This window comes from Oryctolagus cuniculus, chromosome 5 (assembly GCF_964237555.1).
Source record: "Oryctolagus cuniculus chromosome 5, mOryCun1.1, whole genome shotgun sequence".
Taxonomy (NCBI): Eukaryota; Metazoa; Chordata; class Mammalia; order Lagomorpha; family Leporidae; genus Oryctolagus; species Oryctolagus cuniculus.
The window spans coordinates 166,244,911-166,267,671 of NC_091436.1; the positions used below are offsets into that span (position 1 = coordinate 166,244,911).

A 22,761-nucleotide genomic window follows, 5' to 3' on the forward strand; every position below is an offset into this window, starting at 1 on the left:
GGTACCAGGTAACCGTTTCTACACTACAGGACTAATTTGGTTACTTCCCATGTATGGAAACAAATCTGGGCTTTGATGTCTGAGGACAGTTTTTAAACTTAGACACAAACATATCTGCTGGTCCATCAGATATGTGGGAAACGTGTGGAAACAAAGCTCATAGGGCAAATTTCTCAGTGGAAAAATAACCTGACTACTGTATCCAGGATGCCATAGATCTAACAAGGAGCTGAAGTACCCACCCATTTCCCATTACCGCCCAAAGTTGCTCTAAGCATAAATGTAAAGTTGTCCATTTTAGTTACAGATGCAACCAGAAGTGGCAATTTGTAGGAAGAAGGGCTGTAACTATGTTGTTTATCCTGCTGACTGTGGAAAAAGGATTGGTTCAAATAAGCAATAAGGATTCATGAAAAGCAAAGTTCATGACTGGGGAAAAGTGTTATTAATGAACTAATGAATAGCCTTGGCTGTTTTTCAAACCTGTTGGATGCCAACTTCTACCACTATCTATTTAAAAATTTACCTTCCTTTAGAAGGCAGAGACCAAGAGTTCCCACTGCTGGTTCACTCCCCAGATGGCCCCAACACTCATCTAAGGCGTGTGTCTCCCATGAGACAGAACCACTTCGGCTGTTACCACTGCCTCGGGTCTACGTCAGCAGGGAGCTGTGCTGAGGAGCTGCAGTTGGGACTCGAACCCAGGTCCTCCCGTGGAAGACTGCTAGGCTACATGTCCATCCCTACCATTGCTTTTGAAGGAATCATTTGGGAAAGTTTGCCACACGCACAGAAGTAATTTTTTTCACAGAGATTCCGCCAGATTAACTTGTGTTGCTCAGTTGCATGTTTAGCTCTCCTGTACTGGACTCACTGAGACAGAATCTGTGTCATCCTTAGGTCTGAGCAGCCTGTTCTCAGGGCATACAAGGACCTCGTCCCCGGCCACCATCAGACCTCGTTACCACAGCCCCGGCCACATGACCTACTTCTTAGGACACCAGGGCTCAAGAGAGCAGTGCCCGGCTGCCTCCCGCTCCGCCCTCATCCACTAGGCCTGCGCTGCGTGCACGGGAGGCTAACAACGCTGCGGCCCTCCTAGTCGCTGTTCTTATGAGCTGAAGATTTCCTCTTTAAAGAAGTCGGCAGACTGTGCGTGTGCCCAGCGCCTGTCAGGTTTCCACATGTGGCAATGACTAATATGTACCATTATGGAAGAGGGTGTTACTGATTATGTTTTCACTAGGGAAAGCAGCAGAACCATACGTAACAGGAAAACCACCAAGCCTCTGATGGTCTGTACTTGGTGCTCTGAGATACTTGGATGTCCCGTGAGGAAAATGTTCGTCCCCAAGCTATTTGCAAGCCGCAGGTTCTGTGAAGAGCTGATTCCGCCTGGTAGACCGGGAAACTTCCCTGCACACCTGTCCCTGTTGCTAAGACTCAGAACACACATGAACCCTCCTGGGGACTGTGTGAAGACACACATTTAACTGTGTTTAATCCAGCAGGCCCCAATCATGCGAGTACAGAACACCTTTCAAAGCACATCCACTTGTGTCACTATTAGTCAAAAACACCTGAAGAACGCCAGGTAAGGACTGGTGTGTAGAACGAGACTCAATGTAAAACACCAACTCAAGGAAAGGAAAAATCAGGAGACAATATAACTAGAGGCATATTTTATTAAGTTTCCCAAATGTTGAGGGGAACATGTGCTACGGAAATGCCAGTTACAGTTTAAATACCACGGACAAACGGTACACAGTGAGCACTTTCACAGACCAGCGTCCACATCTTGATCACTAAATGGAAAGGTTCTTCCGAACAATCCCTTACCCTACATACAGAAGGAGAAGAGAAATTAAGGATGCCACAACATCTACCAAGCAAAATAACTGGAAACATTTCCAAGTCAACTTAGTTTGCATTACTGACATGTAAAAAACACAATGAACTTGCCGTGAACACTCTTAAGGAAGACTTCCCACCTAGCAGGGTGACCAAGTTCATGGTCAACACATGCTGAGCTAGGATACCATCAGGAAAGAAACCCTGACGAGGCCCACCTGCTACCGGTGTTGCTCTGACTGACCAGGGAAATGGCACGCTTGGATATATGGCTTCTTTCCTAACTGAGACACCTGGAAGGGCGTTCCTGAACTGCTTGACCTAACTCTCAATATGCGTGGTAGTTCTTCCAGATTTTAGCTCTGCTTACTACAAATGACCACAAAGGTAGAGAGCTCCGCAGGGAGACTGCAAATAAGGAAGTAAACCGAGAACCTTACGTCTGTCTGTCACATACCATGAGAGAACAAACATTTTGCATTATAAAAGTGTCTGAGTATTTTCTTAGGAAAAAGTTGCAAATATAATGTCAAGTTAAAAAGTCATAACATTTTAAAATATGAAGTTATTTTGAGGAAACAGTGAAATCAGCTAAGTCACTGGGGGTTCAAGAAAAAGGATGCTACTAATAAGGTGCTGAGTGAGCACACGCATTAGGAGAGCCACACTTATGACTAGATGCTCCCCTTGCTTAGAAACCTCCCAATTCCAAGCCCATTTCTCACGCCCTTCAAGAATAAGATCTACAGATTACGCACCTCAGTCTGACAATCACTTAGAATCATTTTTGCCAAGAAGCGTTAACAGCATAAATGACAGGAATTCCCTCTCAAACCAGAATGCAGTTTGAGACGGATCTTTCACTAAAAGACCTCAGTCTTAACCAAGGGGACACAGAATTCCAATTTCTGCCTTGGCAAAATGACAAATCCTAATTTAAAAAAAATTCACGTATCTGTATATAAAACATGGATTGCAGGGCTCCCTTCAAACATGTGAGTCTAGGAATGCTAAATCTGGGAATATAAAAAAATAGCATCACTTTTGTCCTTTCCCTTAAGAGGAAAAACTGACAATGGCTCTAAGTATTTCGTCCATTTTAAGACCATGACTGCAACACTTGTTAAAAAACAAGGTTGGTGAGGGGCAGCTGGGGAACAGCTACCCCAGGGGTTGAACAACGCTCAACACCTTTTCATCTGCCTCCAGCTCAGCTACGTCAGTGGCCGTCTTTTCCCAGGAGACCTCAGCGCCCATCTTGATACCCAGGTGTTACATGGGCGCTCATCCTCCAGTAACATCTGAGCACTGTTTTAATTTGGGGGGGGGGGGGGGAAGAGGCAGAGAGTATGAGCAAACAAGCACTCACAGATGAACACCACACAGCACTGCTACTCTAAATACCAACACTAATGAAACCCAAATCATAATGCTGAAAACTGAAAACAATTAGACAAAAACTAAATGCAGGAATCTCTTTTGGTTTTTTAATCTTTTATAGGACAGAAACCTTAGCTCATGTCTTCTGGTTGCCATCATCTTCCACTGAGCTGCACCTAAAACACAAAGAACAAGTAACAAGCAACTTTGTTTTTTAAAGAACAGGTAACAGTTTTGAAGGTATAAGATGAACTGTTTCTAGTGAAAATTAACTTACTTAAATAATTATATAAAATGAAGCCATAAAAATCACCAGAAGCATCAAAATGTTAACTATCTCAAGTGCGAATAACTAAACAAGACTTGAATATGCAGCACACTGTCATCAAAATAAAGTAACTAATGGTGGGAAACATCGCGATCCAGTTCATTAAGGTGGAAAAGCTGCACTGGGACGCCTTCTTTAAAAGGCTTCAGTCTACCTGAAGACGACAATCGCCTTGCATCTATGTTAGCAAGTCTAAGCCATGGAGAGACGGGGTGTAGGTTCAGAGGTGGCTTATTCTATCATCTATCACCTTCCTGGTGCAGTTCATCCCATGTCTTTAAATGGAGCAAAGCCCACCAGCAGAATGCTGCTACTCTGATTTTCCATTCTTGAGTGCACCAAAATGTGCATGCGGGTTGTAATTAGGTGCCTGGGTGGATAAAAAAATCCCATTTACAATTTAAAAAGATTATTAAACCCCCTAAAATCTGATCGCTTTTCATATTCCTCAGGGAGACAACCACTAGTTTACCCCCAAACAGAAAAGATTACATACACTTCTGAAAACTCACTGCTGTGTTAAATACGAATTCTTCTGTGTTGCAAAACCAAGCTGATTTACATGATTCTGTTTAAATTGTTGCTAAGTGTTTATCTACACATGCTGTCAGAAATAACCTTGTTAAGAAGGTGGAGCTGGTGTCTCAGCAAATCAGACCCCTTGGAGAAGGCGTGGAATGGCCTGTGCCCCGTTTTCCTTTTTCTCTTTCCGCACCATCAAAAGGAAAAGTGAGAAAATAGCAGAAACATTAGTTAAATCCTGAATCGCGGCCTGTAACCTACAGGAACAATCTCACTACACTGCAAGCTGACAACACTCGTAGGGATTTCTGATGAACTTATTAGGATCCGAATTATCAATAAAATGATAAACTTTTGGCTAAGTTTATAGTTTAACAACTAATACTTTAATTAAAGACTTTCAGAAAAACAAATGAAAGGTTGCTTGTAACTACTTATGGTTTACCTGACTTACCAGCTCTGAAGACAAAAACTTTTAAAAATGGCTACAAATGCCTTGTTCACAAAAGACTTTATTATCTAGTGATGCATACTGAGAACATACAGAAATCTGCATGGTCCACGTCACATGCAGTAGAACAATCTTCACTTTACAATAAGTGAGTGTCAACTGTTTTATGCAATAGACAACACTTTAAAGTCACATCCTTAAAGAAAAGCTTCATTTACAAAAGAAATAAAAGGTAAAGAAGCAATTACCGCTTTTAAAAAGCAGCTGCTTTGTTCAAGAGTGGAAGGTTTATGCCTGTATTGAAAGACAACATGATCACAAATAATGAAAACAATGAACAAATGAAAAACACTTTTACCATAAAGCAGTACACTTTCAAAATGACATACAAATAGTTAAAAATTTCATTATGTTGTCTATCTAACCTTTAAATATGAGGACTGTCAGAATTAGGCCTCGACATTTTTAATTAGTAAATGAAAACTACGCATCATTTCTATGTCACTAGGAACTATATTTAACAAAATGTATATAAAGTCTATAGCAAGTTGATTTAAAAAAGTAAAGTTAATAGAAACAGTACACTGAAGGCGCTCTATCCATCAAGCGCGTACTCTTCAAATTTTAAATGTGATGAACAGAACAGAAACTGTTAACTATGCCACGGTTGCGATGCCAAAAAATAAAACAAGATCAATTATCACACATGCAGGGAATTCTGCCACAAAGCTAATATTCCTTATTTGTCAATTGCTCCAGTAAAATAACATCCTAAAACACCAATGATGGTGATGGGTTAGCTTACCTTCAGTGTACTGAATGTTGGACACACCCTGCTTTACAAGGAGACCATCCCTGCAGGCAGGCTCAGAAGGAACAGACTCCCTTCGGCACTGACTACACCAAGGGCGTGCTGCTGTGGCCTGCACACACACACCTAGGGAAACGTGAATATAAACAGCATTTATGCTGGCCATCGCATCGGAGACCAAACGAAGCCACGTCTGCTAACAACAAGTCAACCACCCAGTAGTACTACTCATTCATAACAGATGCTTTTGTCTTTTATGTGAACTGCAACCATATACATTAGCACTGTAATTCTGTGCAGTCTTGGCAATAAAACAGTTCTACAGTGAAATTTCACATAAGACACAAAACAGATTAACTAACATTTCTAAAAGAAATATCACCCTTGGAGTTAATTCAAATATATCATGCTTCCTCAAATTTGCTGGAGAAATATTTATAAGTTTATATACATTAATAAACTGCTGTGAAATTTCTTCAGTCTTTGTATTTAATTACTCAAACCCTTGGAGTTTCTTCATCTCGTTTAAATTTTTTCCTGGATGAAGGCATGCTGTAGGGCCTGGTTGATGCTAATTCGCTTAGCTGGGTCCAACATTAGGATCTGGTCCAACAAGTCCTTCAACTGGTGCACTTTTTTACGCTGGTCTTCAGGAAGCCGCTGGCACCCAACCAAGTCAGCCAGCAGGTCCTTAGTTGGATTAATGGTGCTCATGACAGTAACTTTCTCCTAAAAGTAATTTTCAAAACGTTATCTCTAAGTTACTAAATATATGTAACTGAAATATAACTGAAGTCAGACTTATCCATCAACAATATTATAAATGTACATATCATTACTCTAGATCATCTACTGACACTTTACATGGCTCCCTCATTACTACGACCTTTTCAAGAAGCAATGACAATACTCAAAGGAAAAAGGTCGAACACAAGCGAGTAATGAAAACTAACAGGATGCACTTGCCCTTCCAACAATATATTCCCCCTACAACCACCCCTATGTGGCACCCAATCAGTGCTCTGACAAAGTTAGGGATGTTAATAGAATGAGATGAAAAATCAGGATCTCTTCAGCTTGGGAGGTCTGACAGCAGGTGCACAGAAGCCGCATCTCACGGAGGCTTTTAAGGGAGCGGGGCAGTAGGAGGCCAACAACTGAGAGGGCCGAGAGCAATGCCGCAGGCCCCAAGCCCAGCTGGGGAAGGCGCAGGTTCAGAGCAGTCAGGGGCAAATGCTGAGGCACAGTTCACGCGGTGGGAGCTTCAGCTTGTCCTCTGAGGAACTACACTTCGTAGGTAACAAGGAGTCATCGAGGGCTTTCAGGTAGGGAGAGTAACATGATCAGATTTCCTCTAAAAGAGATCACTCTGGCAGCAACAGAGGGGCTGGAAGAACCAAGACTGAGAGGCTGATCCAAGGGGAAGGGGTCAAGAGCTAACTATGACTTACATTAAAACAGACTCATTCTATTAGTGAAATATTTAAAAAATCTCTTCATCTTTTCTATCACAGTTATTCAGGAACTGGCCAACAACAAAAAGGAATTACATCCTTTTTAACGTTTCTTTTTTTTTTTTTTTTTTACAATGTCTAGTACCATTTAGTACCCAATTCATTAATAAACTAACCATTTAATGTAGCACACTTAAACAGACTTACCCTCTCCGTAACTTTATCAACTTCTATGTACATGAAGTTGAGATTTTGATCAAAATGTTGATCTTTGAATACACCTTTCCGTATCATCTAACAAAACAAAACAAAAACTTGGGTTTCAAATTGTTATGAAAAAGGCTGACCTACTAACAATATATAAGTCACACAGGGTAGCACTGAGTCTCTCTGGGTTTCTTTGATCTCAGATTTTCTTCCCTGGAATTTATTAACATGTTTGCAAAAGCCAGCACAAATGCTGCACCTAAAACTGCTTAACAACATGGAATTACACTTTCCCAGGCAATGATTTAAATTAATTACAATATCAGGTTGTACTTTCATTTCTCAAAATTGGAAAAATATTACACAACTAAGGCCTTTTTTCTTAGCAATTAGGAAACTTAATGACATTCTCCAGATTACATTCCAACAGTCCTACTGTGATACAGGTTAGACTTCATTAAAGCAAATACCAGCCCAAGATAATTTTATATCTAACACAGAATCTGAACAGTATCTAAAAACAAATGACTTTTGACCTCTAAGGAAAACATTCTTGAAGCAGAAACTGGTTTTGTAACCGAGGCAATAAGGCTTATTTTTGCTGGACGTCATACCTAGTGACTTTCCCAAATAGCCTGGTGGTGTCAGCAGTCCATCACGCTGTAGGAGACTGAGACCTCGAAAACACAAGCATATACGAATGTCCTACCTTATTTGGCATCTTTCCTTTGAGATCCATAGCGAGCTTCAGCATATGATTATTGGTTTTGCCAGGAAATAAAATCTTTCCAGTATAGAGTTCATATAACGTACAACCTACAGACCACATATCTATACCATAGTCATAGCTTTTACCTATAACTGAAAAGAAAATGGTAACTTTAATATATGAGGATAAAAATGGATGCCTACTATTAATTTTCATTCCCATTAATAGGGGACTAACTTGGCTTGGATTATTAACCACAATACCTTAATTTGGACATTACTTTCACATTCTTTCCCATTAACTCTTAACAGGGATTCAAATTGAAAGACCTAAAGGTGGGGATACGGGGGTATGGGAGAGAAACAGCAGGGCGAAAGCAATTGTGACTCTTCATCCGCTTTTGAAGGAAGTGCTAAGCAACCTCCACAAGGCAACAGCAAGTGAACCCAAAGGTCCCCTACAGCGCGTAAATGTAACGCGCAGACCTTGAACAGCCGAGAGCATCTCCTCCGGCTGAGGAGTTTCCACAACTGTCGGCTACTCCCGCCACAACTACCTTCACTCCACCCGAGGAAGAATTGCTACGGTTCCCTTCCTCAAGACTGCACTCGTGCAGTTGCTGAAGTGTGACGGAAACAGTGCGCAGACATGACACATGTGCTTCCACACACAGGATGGCCCAGGTCAAGGAACATCTCAAAGAAACTTACTGATTTCAGGAGCACGATAGAATCTACTGACAAGATAAGGCGTTATGTCATTGTCCGCGACATGGGAAGCCGACCCGAAATCACAAAGCTTTAAAATTGTTTTTGATTCATTAACCTGCAAAACATTTTTTTCAAGGACATTTAATTCAAGCCAGGAATAATTAAGATAAGAAAAAATAATTGGCTTTAAAAATTATATACATTCCAACACTGAGAACAATCATTGAAAAAGTATTTTTCTGTTCATTTTATAGCTCAATTTCCTAATTTTGAAAAATTAAGAGTTCTCAAATATTTGATTATAATTAATAACAACTCTTTTTCATCAGGGACATGGGACAATGCCAAGTAAATTTAATTTTAACAAATATTTTAAAACAGGTGGGGTAATGAGAAAAAATTTATTTCATGAAGCAAAGCATCTTTTAAAAATCCCCTGAATACCTAAATGACGTGAAGTGACTATTTAAAGGAACATAAAGATATTCATAAATAAGATATCAGACTCGCTAACTTTCAGTTGCCAGAAAATTAGGACGGCAACTAAAGCAGAAGGATTCTGATTAAACTGGACAAAAACATATTGAAAACAACCTCTATCCGAAGCTGCTAACCATCCCAAATCTAGCAACCACTTCAAGTCTAGAGAATACCAAATCCCTTAGACATAAAAAAGGTATTAGTCCAAAAAATGATAAATACATCTGGCAAAATGGCTAATGATGTCTGTATTAGTCGGTTTGTCTCTTTCCTTGTAAATACTTCCACATACACAGTAACAGTGACATCTGCTGAGCAAGGCTGGCGCTGCTCCCATGACTGCTGCCACTCATGAGTCAGAAGCAGGTTCAGGATTAACAAGTGAAGGTAAGTCACATTCCAGAGTCCCTGCCCCCCTTCAAAAGAGACACACATAAATTCCGAGTTGGGACTTGAACGTGGCCTACTGTTCCCACCCCAAACAAACTGAACACTTTAAAGAGCCCTGGGCAGGTCAGTGTCACAGACTGAAGGAACACCAGAGATGCCCATGGAATTAAGCAGTAAACAGAAATGACCACTTTCAGCTGTCACATCAATTACCATTCTCTTCATTCTGGGAGTCAGGAAAGCAGTTATCTTAGAGTGAAAGTTCCTTCGAAGCTTTGTTAGAAGCAGAAAGCTGTAGCTGGCACTGTGGTGCAGCAGGTTAGGCAGCCACCTGGCACGCTGACCTCCCATATACGGGAGCTTTGATTCAAACCTCAGCTGCCCAGCTTCCAATCCAACTCTCTGCTTATGTGCCTGGGAAGGCAGTGGAAGAGGGTCCAAGGCTTGGGTCCCTGCCACCCATGTGGGAGACCCAGATGGAGTTCCTGGCTCCTGGCTTAGGCATGACCCAGCCCCAACCACTGAGGCCCTTTGGGGAGTGAACCAGTGGATGGATGATCTCTTTCTACAACTCCCTCACAAATAAATAAATCAATGTTAAAAAAAAAAAAATACAAGCTGGATTACTGGAAAAACTCTTGGGACCTGCCACAAGGCCTTAAGACACCAGGACGGTTTCCAGGCTCACACGCTGCTTCATGCTGCACAACTCCCCAGGAAAGAGGTGGCACTTCACCACCGCCACGGGGAACCACAGCCTGGAAGCTTCGGGTTTTGATTAACAACCAACAGCTCCGCATGCTCTCTGAAGTTTACTTTTCCACAGGAAGAAGGGAAAACATTTCATTTCTGAAATCCATATGAAAATCTATACTAATTTAGCAATAAATTAAAAAAACGAAGTGCTAGAAATAAGAGCTTATGAGACTTAATTCCCACAGCAGTCACACAGATACCCACTGTACCTTTTGCAAATCCCGAAGAAGGATGATATATTTCCCAATTTAAAAAGAGAAAAAAAAATCATGTTTAAAACTATGAAGTTGGCTAGGCAACTCTTAAGTCATTTATAATGTACCTCCCATTTCACTATTACTCAACTCCCCTACTCCTAGTTCTATTAGACATACAATATAATATAAACACAAACTATGAAAAAGGAATATACCTCATTATTAACATGGTAGTCTGGAAGGAAAATTTTAAGACATAGAAAGAGAAGGGAAATCTGAATCACAGAGTTCAGTTATTGATAAAGAGTCCTTCATTATTTTCCCCAGAGGTTTTATTTGAAAGGTTGAGTGACAAGGAGACATAGGGAGATGTTCCATCTGCTGGTTCACTCCCCAAGTGGCCACCACAGCCAGGGCTGGGCTGGGCCAAAGCCAGGAGCTAGGAGCTCCACCCTGTTCTCTTGTGGGTGGCAGGGGGTCCAAGAATCTGCTGCCTTCCCAGGCACATTAGCGGGAAGCTGGATCAGAAGCCAAGTAGCCAGGGTTCAAGCCAGCACTCCAATATGGGATGCCAGGGTTGTAAGCAGCAGCCTAACCCTCTGCACCACAATGCTGGCTCCAAAGAGATCTTAAATTTTAATAAGATCACAATATTTTTAATAATTTATTTTGTCATCGCTCAAACAATTCCCAGCAAAAGAGACTTTACATGCTTGGCTTTTGCTAAGAACCTCTCATAAGCATTAACTACCAGAGTGTTGACATAAAGCATCCATTCTAAGAAAAATGAAATGCAAAACATGTGACTGGCAGGTGAGCTCAAATTCTCCAAGTTGTGAATTGTGACCGGCACAGAACAGGGTAAAGAAATGGGGGGTCGGGGGGGGGGGGGGAGGGAAGGTGTGCATGTGTTCATCATGCCACCATGGTGTGTGCTTCCAAATCTCAAAAATGCTATGAACACTATGGAATCCTAAGTCACTATGGGGAGAGGGTAAAAGACGGCCTTTCAGTACAACGCCTCAGCATTACCAAGCTTCAGTGTCTGGGCCCCAGGAGCCACTGCTTCTAAAGCAATGAAGACCAAGGGAGAAAAAGAGCACAACAGAAAAGTTACTCTTCAGTGCTTTCTCAAGCCAACTGCATACATCTACTGGAGAGAGGCTAAGTCTCTTGAAATGCCCCTAATTCCACGAGTTATAGAATCAGAGAACAAAGGAGCACGGACACTTCTTATTTGGAAACGTCACCCCATGCAGCACGTGTTTTAAGATACCACAGGAAACTCATTATCACTGTATAAAGCACCCCTGGGCGTGAGCATACCCTGAACCAATCCATCAACCAAAAGTGGGGGGAAAATTTCCTCTTCTTACTTCTCTCTAGGATGCCATGGGTCATTTCCAAAAAAGGCAAAATTGGAACCGCTTGTAATGGATTAGTATACTGAACTGTGCTTTAAAGATGTCATTTCTGGAATGAGAGTAATAATTACATTGCTAGTAAGAAGAGACACAGATGCAGAAGGCAGCCAGGTGGTCTGACTCACCAGGATATTGTCCGGCTTGATATCCGCATGGAGAATGTTACACCTTTTAAGGAGTTTCAATGCCAGGAACAACTGCTGACTGTATGATCTGACGGCTTTAATATGAAGACCAACATCCTTACCATATTTTTTTAACACCTCTCGTAAATTCATACTTTTAGAAAAAAACAAAAACAAAATAGTGTTAAAATGCAACATGGAAATATGAAAGACAAAAAAAATTTTAAACACGAATATTAGTTGCAAAAATGATTCACAATGAAAATACTCTGTTCAAGAAACCCCTTCCTTTAACACCTGACAAGCTGCTCTACGCTGAAATGACAGCATATCAAACTGTGCACACAACACCATTTCCAAATGAAAATCAATGTTCCAAATGAGTCGCAAGGAAGCTGTGTGGTGAAACTATTTTTATGTTACAGTGGGCTTAGATTTGAAAGCACAACAGTGAGGCCATAATGCAGAAGAGAAAAGCTGTGTTTCAACCCTCCCACTCCTATTTCTTTCACTCTGGCCTAATCCTTCTCTGAAGTATTTAATTTTCAGGAACCACTGCTGCTGGCCTGCTGGCTACGTGAGGTTAGTGCTGATGAGGAGTTTACAATAAATTAACGTTTATACATTCCTGACTGTGAAGATGCTAACTCTCAACCACAAGTCACAGAAAACAAAACAGTCAAAACAAACACAAACAAACTGCAAACTGACCAGCCAAAACTAATAAGCACCCAGACTACTTGCCACAGCTTTTACTCAGAATGAGGCTGAGAGACGAAGCAGCCACTTTCAGTTCTGTACCTGAGAGGCTCAAACACAAGACAAAGATGCTGCTTGTGGTAAAAGTGTCTGAAGAGCCGCAGACAGTGAAACTTGTCATCAGGATCAGCGTCATTCAGTTTTTTCAAAAACTCTAGTTCTTTCAAACCAGTCTTTTGCCTGCAATAAAAAGAAAAGTAGATCAGAATTGCACACATACATAATTTAGGAGAATTAGATAATATTCACTAGTCACAGTCTAATGTATCACAGGTGATCTGTGTATGCAGTTTATAACTTTTAAGTATTAACAAATCTACTGAGGAATAAAAAAGAGTTAATGCCTAAAAATAATGAACAAAACACTGAAAAGCAAATCCCCTCATCTGAACTCTCCTGACATAATTATTTCTAACAAAAATGGAACCAGTTTACTAGGCTTGGTTCCTTTGAGAGTAACACATATGTCTCATTAAGTTTTACCATATGGCTACCTGATGAAATTCTGGTTATGATTTGTGAAGAAGCTATATTCTGAAGTGAGAGTGCATTACAGATATTGGGGCCTTCCACCAAAAAACTTTGTATGCCTTGGGCAATCGAAGTCCTCAGTAAAAATCTACAACATTAAAAAATGTTTGTTTATTCTCATCTACTTGAAAGGCAGGGGCTGGGGAGCTGTAAGGGGACGGCGAGGGGGCTGGGAGTGAGATCTCCCACCCACTGGTTCACTCTTCGAATCTCACAGCCAGGAGACTGGAACTCCAACTGGGTCTCCCTTGCGGGTGGCAGGGGCAGTGTCATTCCCTGCTGCCTCCCAGGACGCATTTTCAGGATGCTGGATTGGTCATCTGCTGAGCCACAAGGCTCCTAGAAGAGTGTTTAACATTCAAAACCTTTAACACCAGATCAGCGTGTGGTACGGAGTAAGTACAGCTGAGGCAATTACCCAAGTCTATTAAAAGAAAAAAGACAACATATACACAGAAGATACAATCTCCATCACTATCTAATAAATCAGCTTTCACTTTTGGTGGGTCACAGTAAGTTAAATCAATATGATCATTTCATTTCTCACCTCTGGTTCCAAGATATTCATAGCAAAAGATGGCATAAGACAAGCAGTAGGAGGAAGGAGTCTAAGTGGGTATTAGTGTACACAGTAGGTACTGAAATGTACGGAAATGAATTAAATACAATCAGCCTGTGGTTCTAATACTTGACACACTTGCATAACACATGGCTATAAATTTTTAAAAACCTAGTCAAAAAGAACTCTTTTTGTCACTTTAAAACCATAATACTTGTTTTGCACTGACTGTGCCACACTTTCTAAAAATGGCATTTCTTGTAACCGTCGGTCTTCTGAGCTTACATGAGCTCGTTGTTTCTGATGATCTTCACAGCCACTTCCTGGTTGGCTCTCGCATTATCTCTGGCTCGTACGACATTGCTGAAGACACCCTGCCCCGTGTAGCCGTACACGTTGTAGCGCTTGTCCAGCACTTCACCTATGTTCACGCCTGAGAACGCAAAGCACAAATCAGAAGTCTGACCACAATGAACAGCATCAGAAAGCAGTACCTACGGCGCAGTCACTCAAAAACTGTGTCAAATCTCTACTGTGCACTCTTCAACCCAATGAGCGTTGCAAAGATCCGCCTCTCCACCGGCCATTATCTCAGAATGTGGCTGACACCACAACGCCCACTTTAGATCTCTACAAGACGCTTCTTTTGTCCTATCAGCTGCTGACAATTTGAATGTTCGGTAGGAAGAACTGCGCTCATGGAAGTGCTTCCAGTGGCAGTCCCCGTGACGAATGTTGCGTGACTGGCACCCAGAATTCCCTGTATGGTCAAGACGGCAATCTTCTGGAAGATTATCTCATGGCTGAAAGTAACTCTGAACAGGTTTAGGCGCACACGTCTTTACCTCTCACCTCAGCTGTGATACTGCCGGCCTGCTTGCTAGACTACAATGCCAGTTCACGCAGCTGCTGGATGCGCCCAACTTTTAAGTGACGGCACCGTGATGTTTTTTCAGGTCTCCAATCACATGTGACTGCTTCAGGCTACATGCTTTTACAAAGAACTCAAAAGTTGGGAAGAAATGTGAACTTACGGTAATAGCCTTCTGCATCAGTCCAGTTATCTCTAAGGTTGGGATTCTCTTTGAAATCTTTCCCAATGCCAGCAGCCCGAAGACGAGCACTCTGAAATAAAGGAGGCAATGTGAACTGTGCAGCCACCACTCAGAAAGGTCAACCACGTCCTTTAAACACAGAAGGGCAAAACCAATAAAAAGCATTTTACTCCAACTGAACTCTTACCACCACTTACGTAGATGTGATATAGCTGAAAAGTGATTGCCAAATTTCTTGTATTGCCACAGTGCTCAGAAAAAAAGATTAACAAAGCATCCTCAAAAGCATTCATCAACATGATTAAGGAATCACAAATGACAATGAAAAATCCAAACCAGATCGGATCTTCTATGGCTGCTGATTAGGACAGAAACTACACTGTCATGGAGCTAACAGCAGCACCCAAGTCTCTCTCCCATCGCTGTTCTGTGTCTTTTACTGCGCTATCCATGAGACACAGCCCGCCTCTCCCCACGCGGGTGTGACAGTGGCATCACAGCTGCACTGCTCGAGTCTGCGTGGAAAACACAATCACATCTCCTTCTCCGGCAGTCTTTCCCACGCAGCACTCTCCACGACACCCAGAAGATCTGAGCGGATGTGAGCTGCTGACTACTGCTCAGGTTCCTTTCAGCCTCCTGAACCCTGGGTGTCTTTGTTGCAATGTATCTCACACACTGCCAGTGTCTTCACAGTCCTACACACTGACTGGTTGTGTTGCGCTTCTCTACCGCTTCTTATATCTTCATTTTCTTCTAATTTATATTGAAAACAGCCCCACATTTTTGAACATGTTTACAATTTAGGACTTTTTCAACAAAAGGCAGTGATAAATTACTAAGGAAAAAAATAGTTCAATGACCAAGACTTCTTAGCCTATTTGTTAATCTGTATTTCCAATTCTCCAACAAATTCCCCTCATTTTCAAGTCTCACTATAAGAAGCCTAAAGTGGACTTTGTTACAAAAGACGCAAGGAAAAAATTAACACTGCCTTTTCTCACCAAACTACCACACACAAACGTGTATGTGTTTAGCTCTACGTCCGTGCATGGAGACATAACTTGCACACAAGTAAACATACATTTAAGTCAGATGCATGTGACTTCTATGCAGTTCTCAAATTGTTTTTTATCCTTCTTTCTACATGTATGACTTACAATTTGTATGTTATTCATACTCTTCCCTATTAGTTTTTAAAAAATTACTTACATCGAAATATGCAGCAAACATATCATCAGATTCTGTAAACATATCAGGCGCCAACAGCTTCTTCTGAGATGAACCTTAATAGAAATCAACAGTATTTTGAAAAAAGAGACACAAATTAAAACAAGTCCATGCAAAGCCACAAATGTCTTCTTTTCCCTCCTGCACATTAGTCTTCCATGAACAATAAACTGAAAATCACTTTATTATCCAATATAAAATGACCACCTTTTTACTTTACTAAGAGAGTGCACTTCAGAAAATTGAAAAGACCTAGATTCTTTCACCATTGTTCAAAGAATAACCTAATACCTAAAAAACAACTTTGTATTAAAATGCAAGCTCCTGTTTAAAAAAGCTACTTCTGATATTTATCTTATATCACAGTTAATAGTCCCACTGTAAGTATCAGTCAATATGTATTTGTCCATTAAGAAGTCTAACAATCCCACAGAAAGCGAGGTCAAAATAAATACGAGGGGCTGGTGCTGTGGTGCAGTGGGCTAAGCTTCTGCCTGCAGCGCTGGCATCTCACGTGGGTGCCAGTTCAAGTCCTGGCTGTTCCTCTTCTGATCCAGGTCTCTGCTATGGCCTGGGAAAGCAGAAGATGGCCCAAGTGCTTGAGCCCCTGCATTTGCATGGGAGACCCAGAAGAAACTCCTGGCTTCTGGCTTTGGATTGGCTCAGCTCCGGCCATTGTGGCCATCTGGGGAGTGAGCCTGCAGATGGAAGACACCCCCTGCCCCGTAACTCTGCCTCTCTAATAAAAAAAACTAAAATAAATAAATAAATAAAAGAGCTCCCAGAATTGAAGAAAGTATTGGTGGTAAACATACAAAAAATATGCTTACAGTAAGGAAAATACAAGTTAAAACTACAATGAGATAGATACTATCTCACTTATGATAATGGTTAAAAATCTGAAATCAAGACAATACCATGTTAACAATGCTCCAGCTAAGTAATCAGATGGGCACTGCTTGAGGCATGGGAAGATTATATGGTGGTATCAGTACATATGACTGTGTGCGTGCAGGTGGAATATGCAACACAAAGTATAAATGTTAATAAAAAGGCAATCCCTTACAATCAAAGGTAAATGGAAATAAAGATTTTAAATTGATGATGTAAACCTTCAGAGGAGAATCATTTCAAAGAACCTGAATGGAGTGGCCTCTGTGGTGCTGGTTCTACCACCAGCTACTTGGGCCATCTCGCACTCCTGCCCAGGTGCATGAACAGGGAGCTGGATGAGAAACAGACAGCACTTGAGCCAGTGCTCCAATAACGGGATGACAGCGTCACAGGCAGCGGCTTAACCCGCTGCACACATGCTGACCCCCTAAGTACAAATAATGTTTTTAAAACCTCTTATCTGAGAGAGATACAAATTGAAGTATGTATAGGTGATATGAAATCCTGACTGGGATTTACCGGAGATAAACAAGAGATAATGAAAACATCAGAGCTACAGATACTATTCAGGATGCATGAACTAACTTTGAGAGAACACTGGGGCCAGTGTATTGAGAAAAGCCACCAGCATCCCATATGGGCGCTGGTTCGAGTGCCAGCTGTTCCACCTCCCTGCTAATGTGCTGGGGAAACAGTGGAACATGGCCCAAATACTTGGCCTCAGCCATCCACTCCTGGTTCCTGGCTTCAGCCTAGGCCAGCCTAGGCCTTTGCAGCCATTTGGGGAGTGAACCAGAGGATGGAAGGTTTTCTCAGCCTCTCAAGTAAATCTTTAAAAAAGAAAAAACCCCATTCATTGATATATTCCTAATCTCTTACTTTTCCCTAATCCCAAATCTGCCCAAGACCTCGCACTATAACCTTACAGACCTAAAACTGCAGAGAAAGTGTGGCTCAGGACAGAAGCCCACCTCACTCACCATTGTTCTGCTCCACTGTCATCAGATTATGTTTGGCTTTCACTGAGGCCTCGAAAGTATCCACATTCTCCCGCTCGTACTCCTTGACATCGGCAGCTACGCGCTCCAGGATGTCGTCCGGGGAGGGCGATCGTGTCCGAGTGCTGCTCTGGGGGCTGCTGGGTTCAGACGGCACAGACATGTTGCTGTCTTCAGCAAGGTACTTGTATTTCTGTAATAACAACACAACATTTTCAGAGATCCGACGCTATCTGAACGTATAAATGTGCTAAGAATTCCCGTGCTGAAGAGTGCCAAATAATGTAAAAAAACAAAGGCATCCATTTGGTGCCTTCATCTGATCCACAACCTCTTATGTGGCTCTCAAATTCACAAATTTTATGTTTGATGCCCGTCAATCAGATGGCAAAACCAGATGAAATGCTGGTTATCAACTTATTCATCCCCACACTGTGACAGTCAGTGTGCTTCACCGTAGAAAGCTCAAAGTGCCTGACGGGGTCTGGTGCTAATACACACAGATATACCCTATTACCTTTCTAAAACTCAAAAATTTCTAGTTCTGAAGCACACCTGGCCCAAGAGCAGGAGATAAGGGGCTATGGACCTGAGCAAGAACAAAGAGAGATTCAGCCACGTCTTCAGGGCTGTCAATTCAACAGCAACCACTGCACCTATGTCCCAGGAAAGCCCGCCTCCCCTGGAACCGCAGTTCTGTATCAGACTCCGCTGATTCAAGTCCTCTCCCTCACCCTGACCCAGTCAGCTCCCTGATGCGTGGTGCGCTCTGCAAGTTCATGTCAACTGCCACGCCACTCTTCCCTCTTCTGTCCTCGTATCATCCAAACTTATTTTTCATTTTCCCAGATTTCTCCGTCTCCACTCCACCACTCACGTTCCCACCAGCAGGAGTGGTAAGAGAAGGCGCTTCACAGGGACTGTGGCTTGTGAGGGATGCAGTGGCCGCAGCTTTACCTCAGGGTGGCCACGCAAGCACTGACAACGTTGCATGGCAAAATGACTGTAAGTATAAAACACCCCTTTCCCACCCCATTTCATCATCTACCTTCAAACTAGTCTTAACCTGCCACTATTTTGTTAGACACTAAAATGTTTTTTCCCACGGGTAACAAGCATAGGTTTCTGCTCACTGAAAATCTTCCAGGTTATTTTATATTCTTTTAAAGGAATTCTCATGTCTAACAAAAGAAGTTTATATCAGTATATCAGAATTCTATGTATACAAAAAGGGGGAAACATTTATTTGTCCAAATCCCACAGCCATGACTGTACATGCACCCCTTTTCTAAAGACGTGCTCAATGGCTAACCACCACCACTTCTTGGTTGGAGTAGAGCATTCTCATTTTACTAATCCAGGGACACTCGAGGAAAACTGACAGAAATTTTACTGAAACCACACACCTGCACAATCGCCTGCCGTTGTATTCGTCTCTGTTCTATCAGGGCTTCTTCATCTTCTTCCTCTACATCAAAGTCTTCCAGGCTTAGAAACAAAAATTCAAACATGCCTGAAGATTCTAAAACTACAATTCTCACACATTTTAAAATTAAATGTTGGGACTGGTGTTGTGGGCCGGTGAGCTCAGCTGCTTTGCTCTCAATTCAGCTCCTGGCTATGTATCACAGAAAGCAACAGACCATGGCTCATGTCCCTCAGCCCCCGCCAGCCACAGGGGACACGCAGCTGGAGCTCTGGCCTTCTGGCTTTGGCCTGGCCCAGCCCATTTTCATGGTCATTTGGGGAGTGAATCAGTGAATGGAAGATTAATCTTTCCCCTTCAACTAGCTAACTAGCTAGCTAGCTAAAAGATGAGGTGGGCTTGGTGCCCAGCTCTGGCTCCTGACTTCTGGTTCTTGCTAATACAGATCCTGAGAGGCAGCAGCCACAGCTCAAGGGACTGGGTTCCACTCACGCAGAGACCTGACGGGCTCCAGGCTCCCAGCTCTGACGCCCAGCTGGAGCCGCTGTGGGTATCTGGGGAGCCTTTCCTTTGTTTCTCCAATCAATCAATCAATCAATCAATTAAAAAGTTCTGGTGTTCAAATGACAATAGAGTGACTATAATGATAAAGTCACTGTAAATTTCTCTTCCAAAACAAAACAAAAAAACACAGCTGGGAGGCCAGTGGGTGAATAATCCACTGCTGGAAACCACTTCTCTAAATTCACCTTGTTTACTTCTGGGGGACTCCATCTGGACAAGCGTGTTTACATTTTCAACATCCCGATTTCGTTAGACACTGAGCTGTCCTCACGGGCAGCTATGCCACCCGGTAGCCCCCACACTCCAACGGGACGATTAACCAGCACATCTGGTGGTCCCAACAAGAGCCGAGGGAAGGCTCATGGAGAAGGGCTGCTCAGCAGCTGAACTCAGAAGCCCACCACGCTGGCCACACGACCTACACACGTGACGCAAAACTAAAACTTGTGAATTCAGGCCTCGTGCATTTACAGTGCTCAGGCAGCTACTTAAGGCCTTCCGGGTCAAGCGGGTTTCTCTACAGTAGAAAAACGGCAGTGGGAAAGCTGCCTTCTTACTTATCATCAGACGACGACTCCTGCTCCACTTTCATCCCTTCAGACAGACTTCCTTTAAACTTGTCTTCCTTTACTTTGCTCCGGCTCCTCCGCCTACGCCCTCCGCGCGACCGGGACCGCCTTCTCAAGCGAGATCTGCTCCTCCGACCTCTGTCCCTGTTGGAGAGAACGACGACGGCACCTTTTCAATGAGACCCTCACAGCCCCAGTTTCCTTCTGAAACCTTTTCTTTTAATTCATTATCTGAGAAGCAGAGTGACAGAATAAAAGGGAGAGAGAGAATGAGTGAGCGTGCACATGCACTGTGCCTAGTGAGAGTGGTGGGGAGTGGATGATGGCGAGGCTGGGAGTCGGACACACAAGGACAGGAACCAGCTACCTGAGCCATCACTGCCGCCTGCACCGGCAGGACGCTGGACCAAGAGCCCCAGCGGACGTCTTAACTGCTAGGAAAAACGCCTGCCCTGACGGCAAGGGAAGCGGGGGAGGGTACGTGTGTCTGGAAGAGGCACGCAGCAACGCTACGCGCACTGGCTGTCCAACACTGTGCTGAACCCGAAGGCCCTCTAAAACAGGAGCGAGGAATCTTTTTCCTGCCAAGTGCCACCTGAGTATTTATAGTATTCTTCATGGCCACCTAAATCTTTCAACAAAAAATCAGCCTGCTATGGATTTACTGAATTTTGAGTCCCATCTGCAGTTGCCTTGGCAGACCAGATCAAATGATTTCATGGCCTTTATGTAGCCCACAGAGCAACTGTTCCCCACACCTGCTCTAAAGAAATCATTCATTATTTTTTAAAATATTTATTTGAAAAGAGTTAGAGACAGGATGGACCGACACACACACTCACGCAGTGTGGGAGGAGAGGGAGAACAACCCATCTCCCACCCACTGGTTCATTCCCCACAGCTGCAAAGGCCAGGGGTGGGTCAGGAGGAAGCCAGGAGCCTGCAACTCTATCTGGGTGCCCAACATGGGCAGCAGGGGCCTTCTCTGACTTTCTCGCTGCCTCCCCAGGTGCCATTAGCAGGGAGCTGGGCTGAACTGGCCCTCATATGAGTGCTGGCAACACAGGCAGTGGCTTAATCCATTGCACCATCAATGCTGGCTCCCAGATAGTGTATTTTTAGAGAAAGGTTATTTACGGTTAGCTTAATTGAAGATAACAAAAACACAGCCACTGCCCTTACCAGACTGAAATACTGACATGGTATAAGCTCTACTGAATCTACAGGAACGAGGGCCCACTGTTTCCTTGTACTCAGGATACCACGGCTGTGGCACGGATTCTGGAAGATGTGCTTTTTTAATTAACACACCAAAAATCAGCAGGTTTCTTTGAATTTCACCAGTTAGGGAGTATGATCACCAAGAGTCCATTGTATTTATTTTGTAAGCTGTTAATACTAACTCTACTCATTTTTATTATTATATAAACTTAGCTACTGTCTACAACTCTGGCATCCTATACGGGCACCGGTTTGAGTCCCAGTTGCTCCACTTCTGATCCAGTTCCCTGTTACTGCATCTGGGAAAGCAAGGCAGGATGGCCCAAGTGCTTTGGCCCCTGCATGCATGTGGAAAACCTGGAGGAGGCTCCTGGCTTCAGCCTGGCCCAGCACCAGCTGTTTTGTGGCCATTTGGGAAGTAAACCCGAGGATGTAAGATCTGTCTCTCCCTCTGTACTCTTTCAAATAAATAAATAAGTTGTAAAAAGAAAAAAAAAGTTTTCTATGCAAGCTAAGATGAAGCTAGGGCGCAAAACAGGAGTAGCTGGTTGCCAGGGGTTTGAGGGGAGAGACGGGCTGCCAAGGGGCACAAGACGCCAGGAGGTGGCAGGAAAGTTCTCTGCCTTGACCACAGCTGCTGTCTGTGTGACTGGATGTGCCTCGTGCTTCATAAACCCGGCTTCAACAGACTGCTGCTGGCAAGGCACCGCAGAGACATGCGAGAAGACAGGTCAAGCACGGTCCTCAGACACTCCATGGTGTCTTGAGTTCTGCTCCGTATCAGACAGAAGCAACAGCACAGCGCAGGCATCAAAGGGGCAGCTTCTATCAGAAAGGATCAGCACACTTCCTGACGAGATCCCATCTGAGGACACCACCCAGCTCAGACTTCTGAAACGAGCCACAGCTCACACCCTCCAGAATGTCTCGGGAACCACATCCTCGGAAGCATGGATGGAGAGAAAAAGGGGAAAACCGACCGGAAGCCTTCCAACAACAACTAGAGCCTGCACTGCCCTTCCCACAACAACTAGAGCCTGCACTGCCCTTCCAACTCGGTGGAAAATATCAGTCAGTCCCTTCACATTCTAACAACACACTTAAGATGCACTTCCTAGAGAAATGCTGGTTGTTTCAAAAACGGGTAAAAGGGCTGGCGC

The 22,761-nt window shown here is 43.1% G+C and overlaps 1 protein-coding gene across 20 annotated transcripts in view; it reads right to left on the reverse strand.

Annotated features, from left to right (window-relative positions):
* Positions 1 to 1,667: 1,667 nt before the first annotated feature.
* PRP4K (pre-mRNA processing factor kinase PRP4K) overlaps positions 1,668 to 22,761 on the reverse strand; it is a 34,933-nt gene continuing 13,839 nt past the window's right edge. The window contains exons 4-20 of one of the 20 annotated variants that reach the window (XR_011388839.1): positions 20,369 to 20,524; positions 19,228 to 19,309; positions 17,804 to 18,014; positions 15,912 to 15,985; positions 14,679 to 14,769; positions 13,930 to 14,077; positions 12,597 to 12,734; positions 11,796 to 11,949; positions 8,424 to 8,538; positions 7,714 to 7,865; positions 7,005 to 7,091; positions 5,795 to 6,072; positions 5,338 to 5,469; positions 4,781 to 4,826; positions 4,178 to 4,264; positions 3,362 to 3,407; positions 1,668 to 1,840 (exon numbers count right to left, since the gene is read on the reverse strand). Coding sequence is in view for 1 of the 20 variants with exons in the window: in XM_051855894.2 (XP_051711854.1) it covers positions 5,869 to 6,072; positions 7,005 to 7,091; positions 7,714 to 7,865; positions 8,424 to 8,538; positions 11,796 to 11,949; positions 12,597 to 12,734; positions 13,930 to 14,077; positions 14,679 to 14,769; positions 15,912 to 15,985; positions 17,804 to 18,014; positions 19,228 to 19,309; positions 20,369 to 20,524 (1,612 nt within the window). In the remaining 19 variants the exon portion in view is untranslated. Of the gene's footprint in view, positions 6,073 to 7,004; positions 7,092 to 7,713; positions 7,866 to 8,423; positions 8,539 to 9,195; positions 9,320 to 11,572; positions 11,720 to 11,795; positions 11,950 to 12,596; positions 12,735 to 13,929; positions 14,078 to 14,678; positions 14,770 to 15,911; positions 15,986 to 17,803; positions 18,015 to 19,227; positions 19,310 to 20,368; positions 20,525 to 22,761 lie in introns of all 20 variants that reach the window. The other 19 variants (XR_011388845.1, XR_011388844.1, XR_011388837.1 and 16 more) reach the window with 19 other exon arrangements.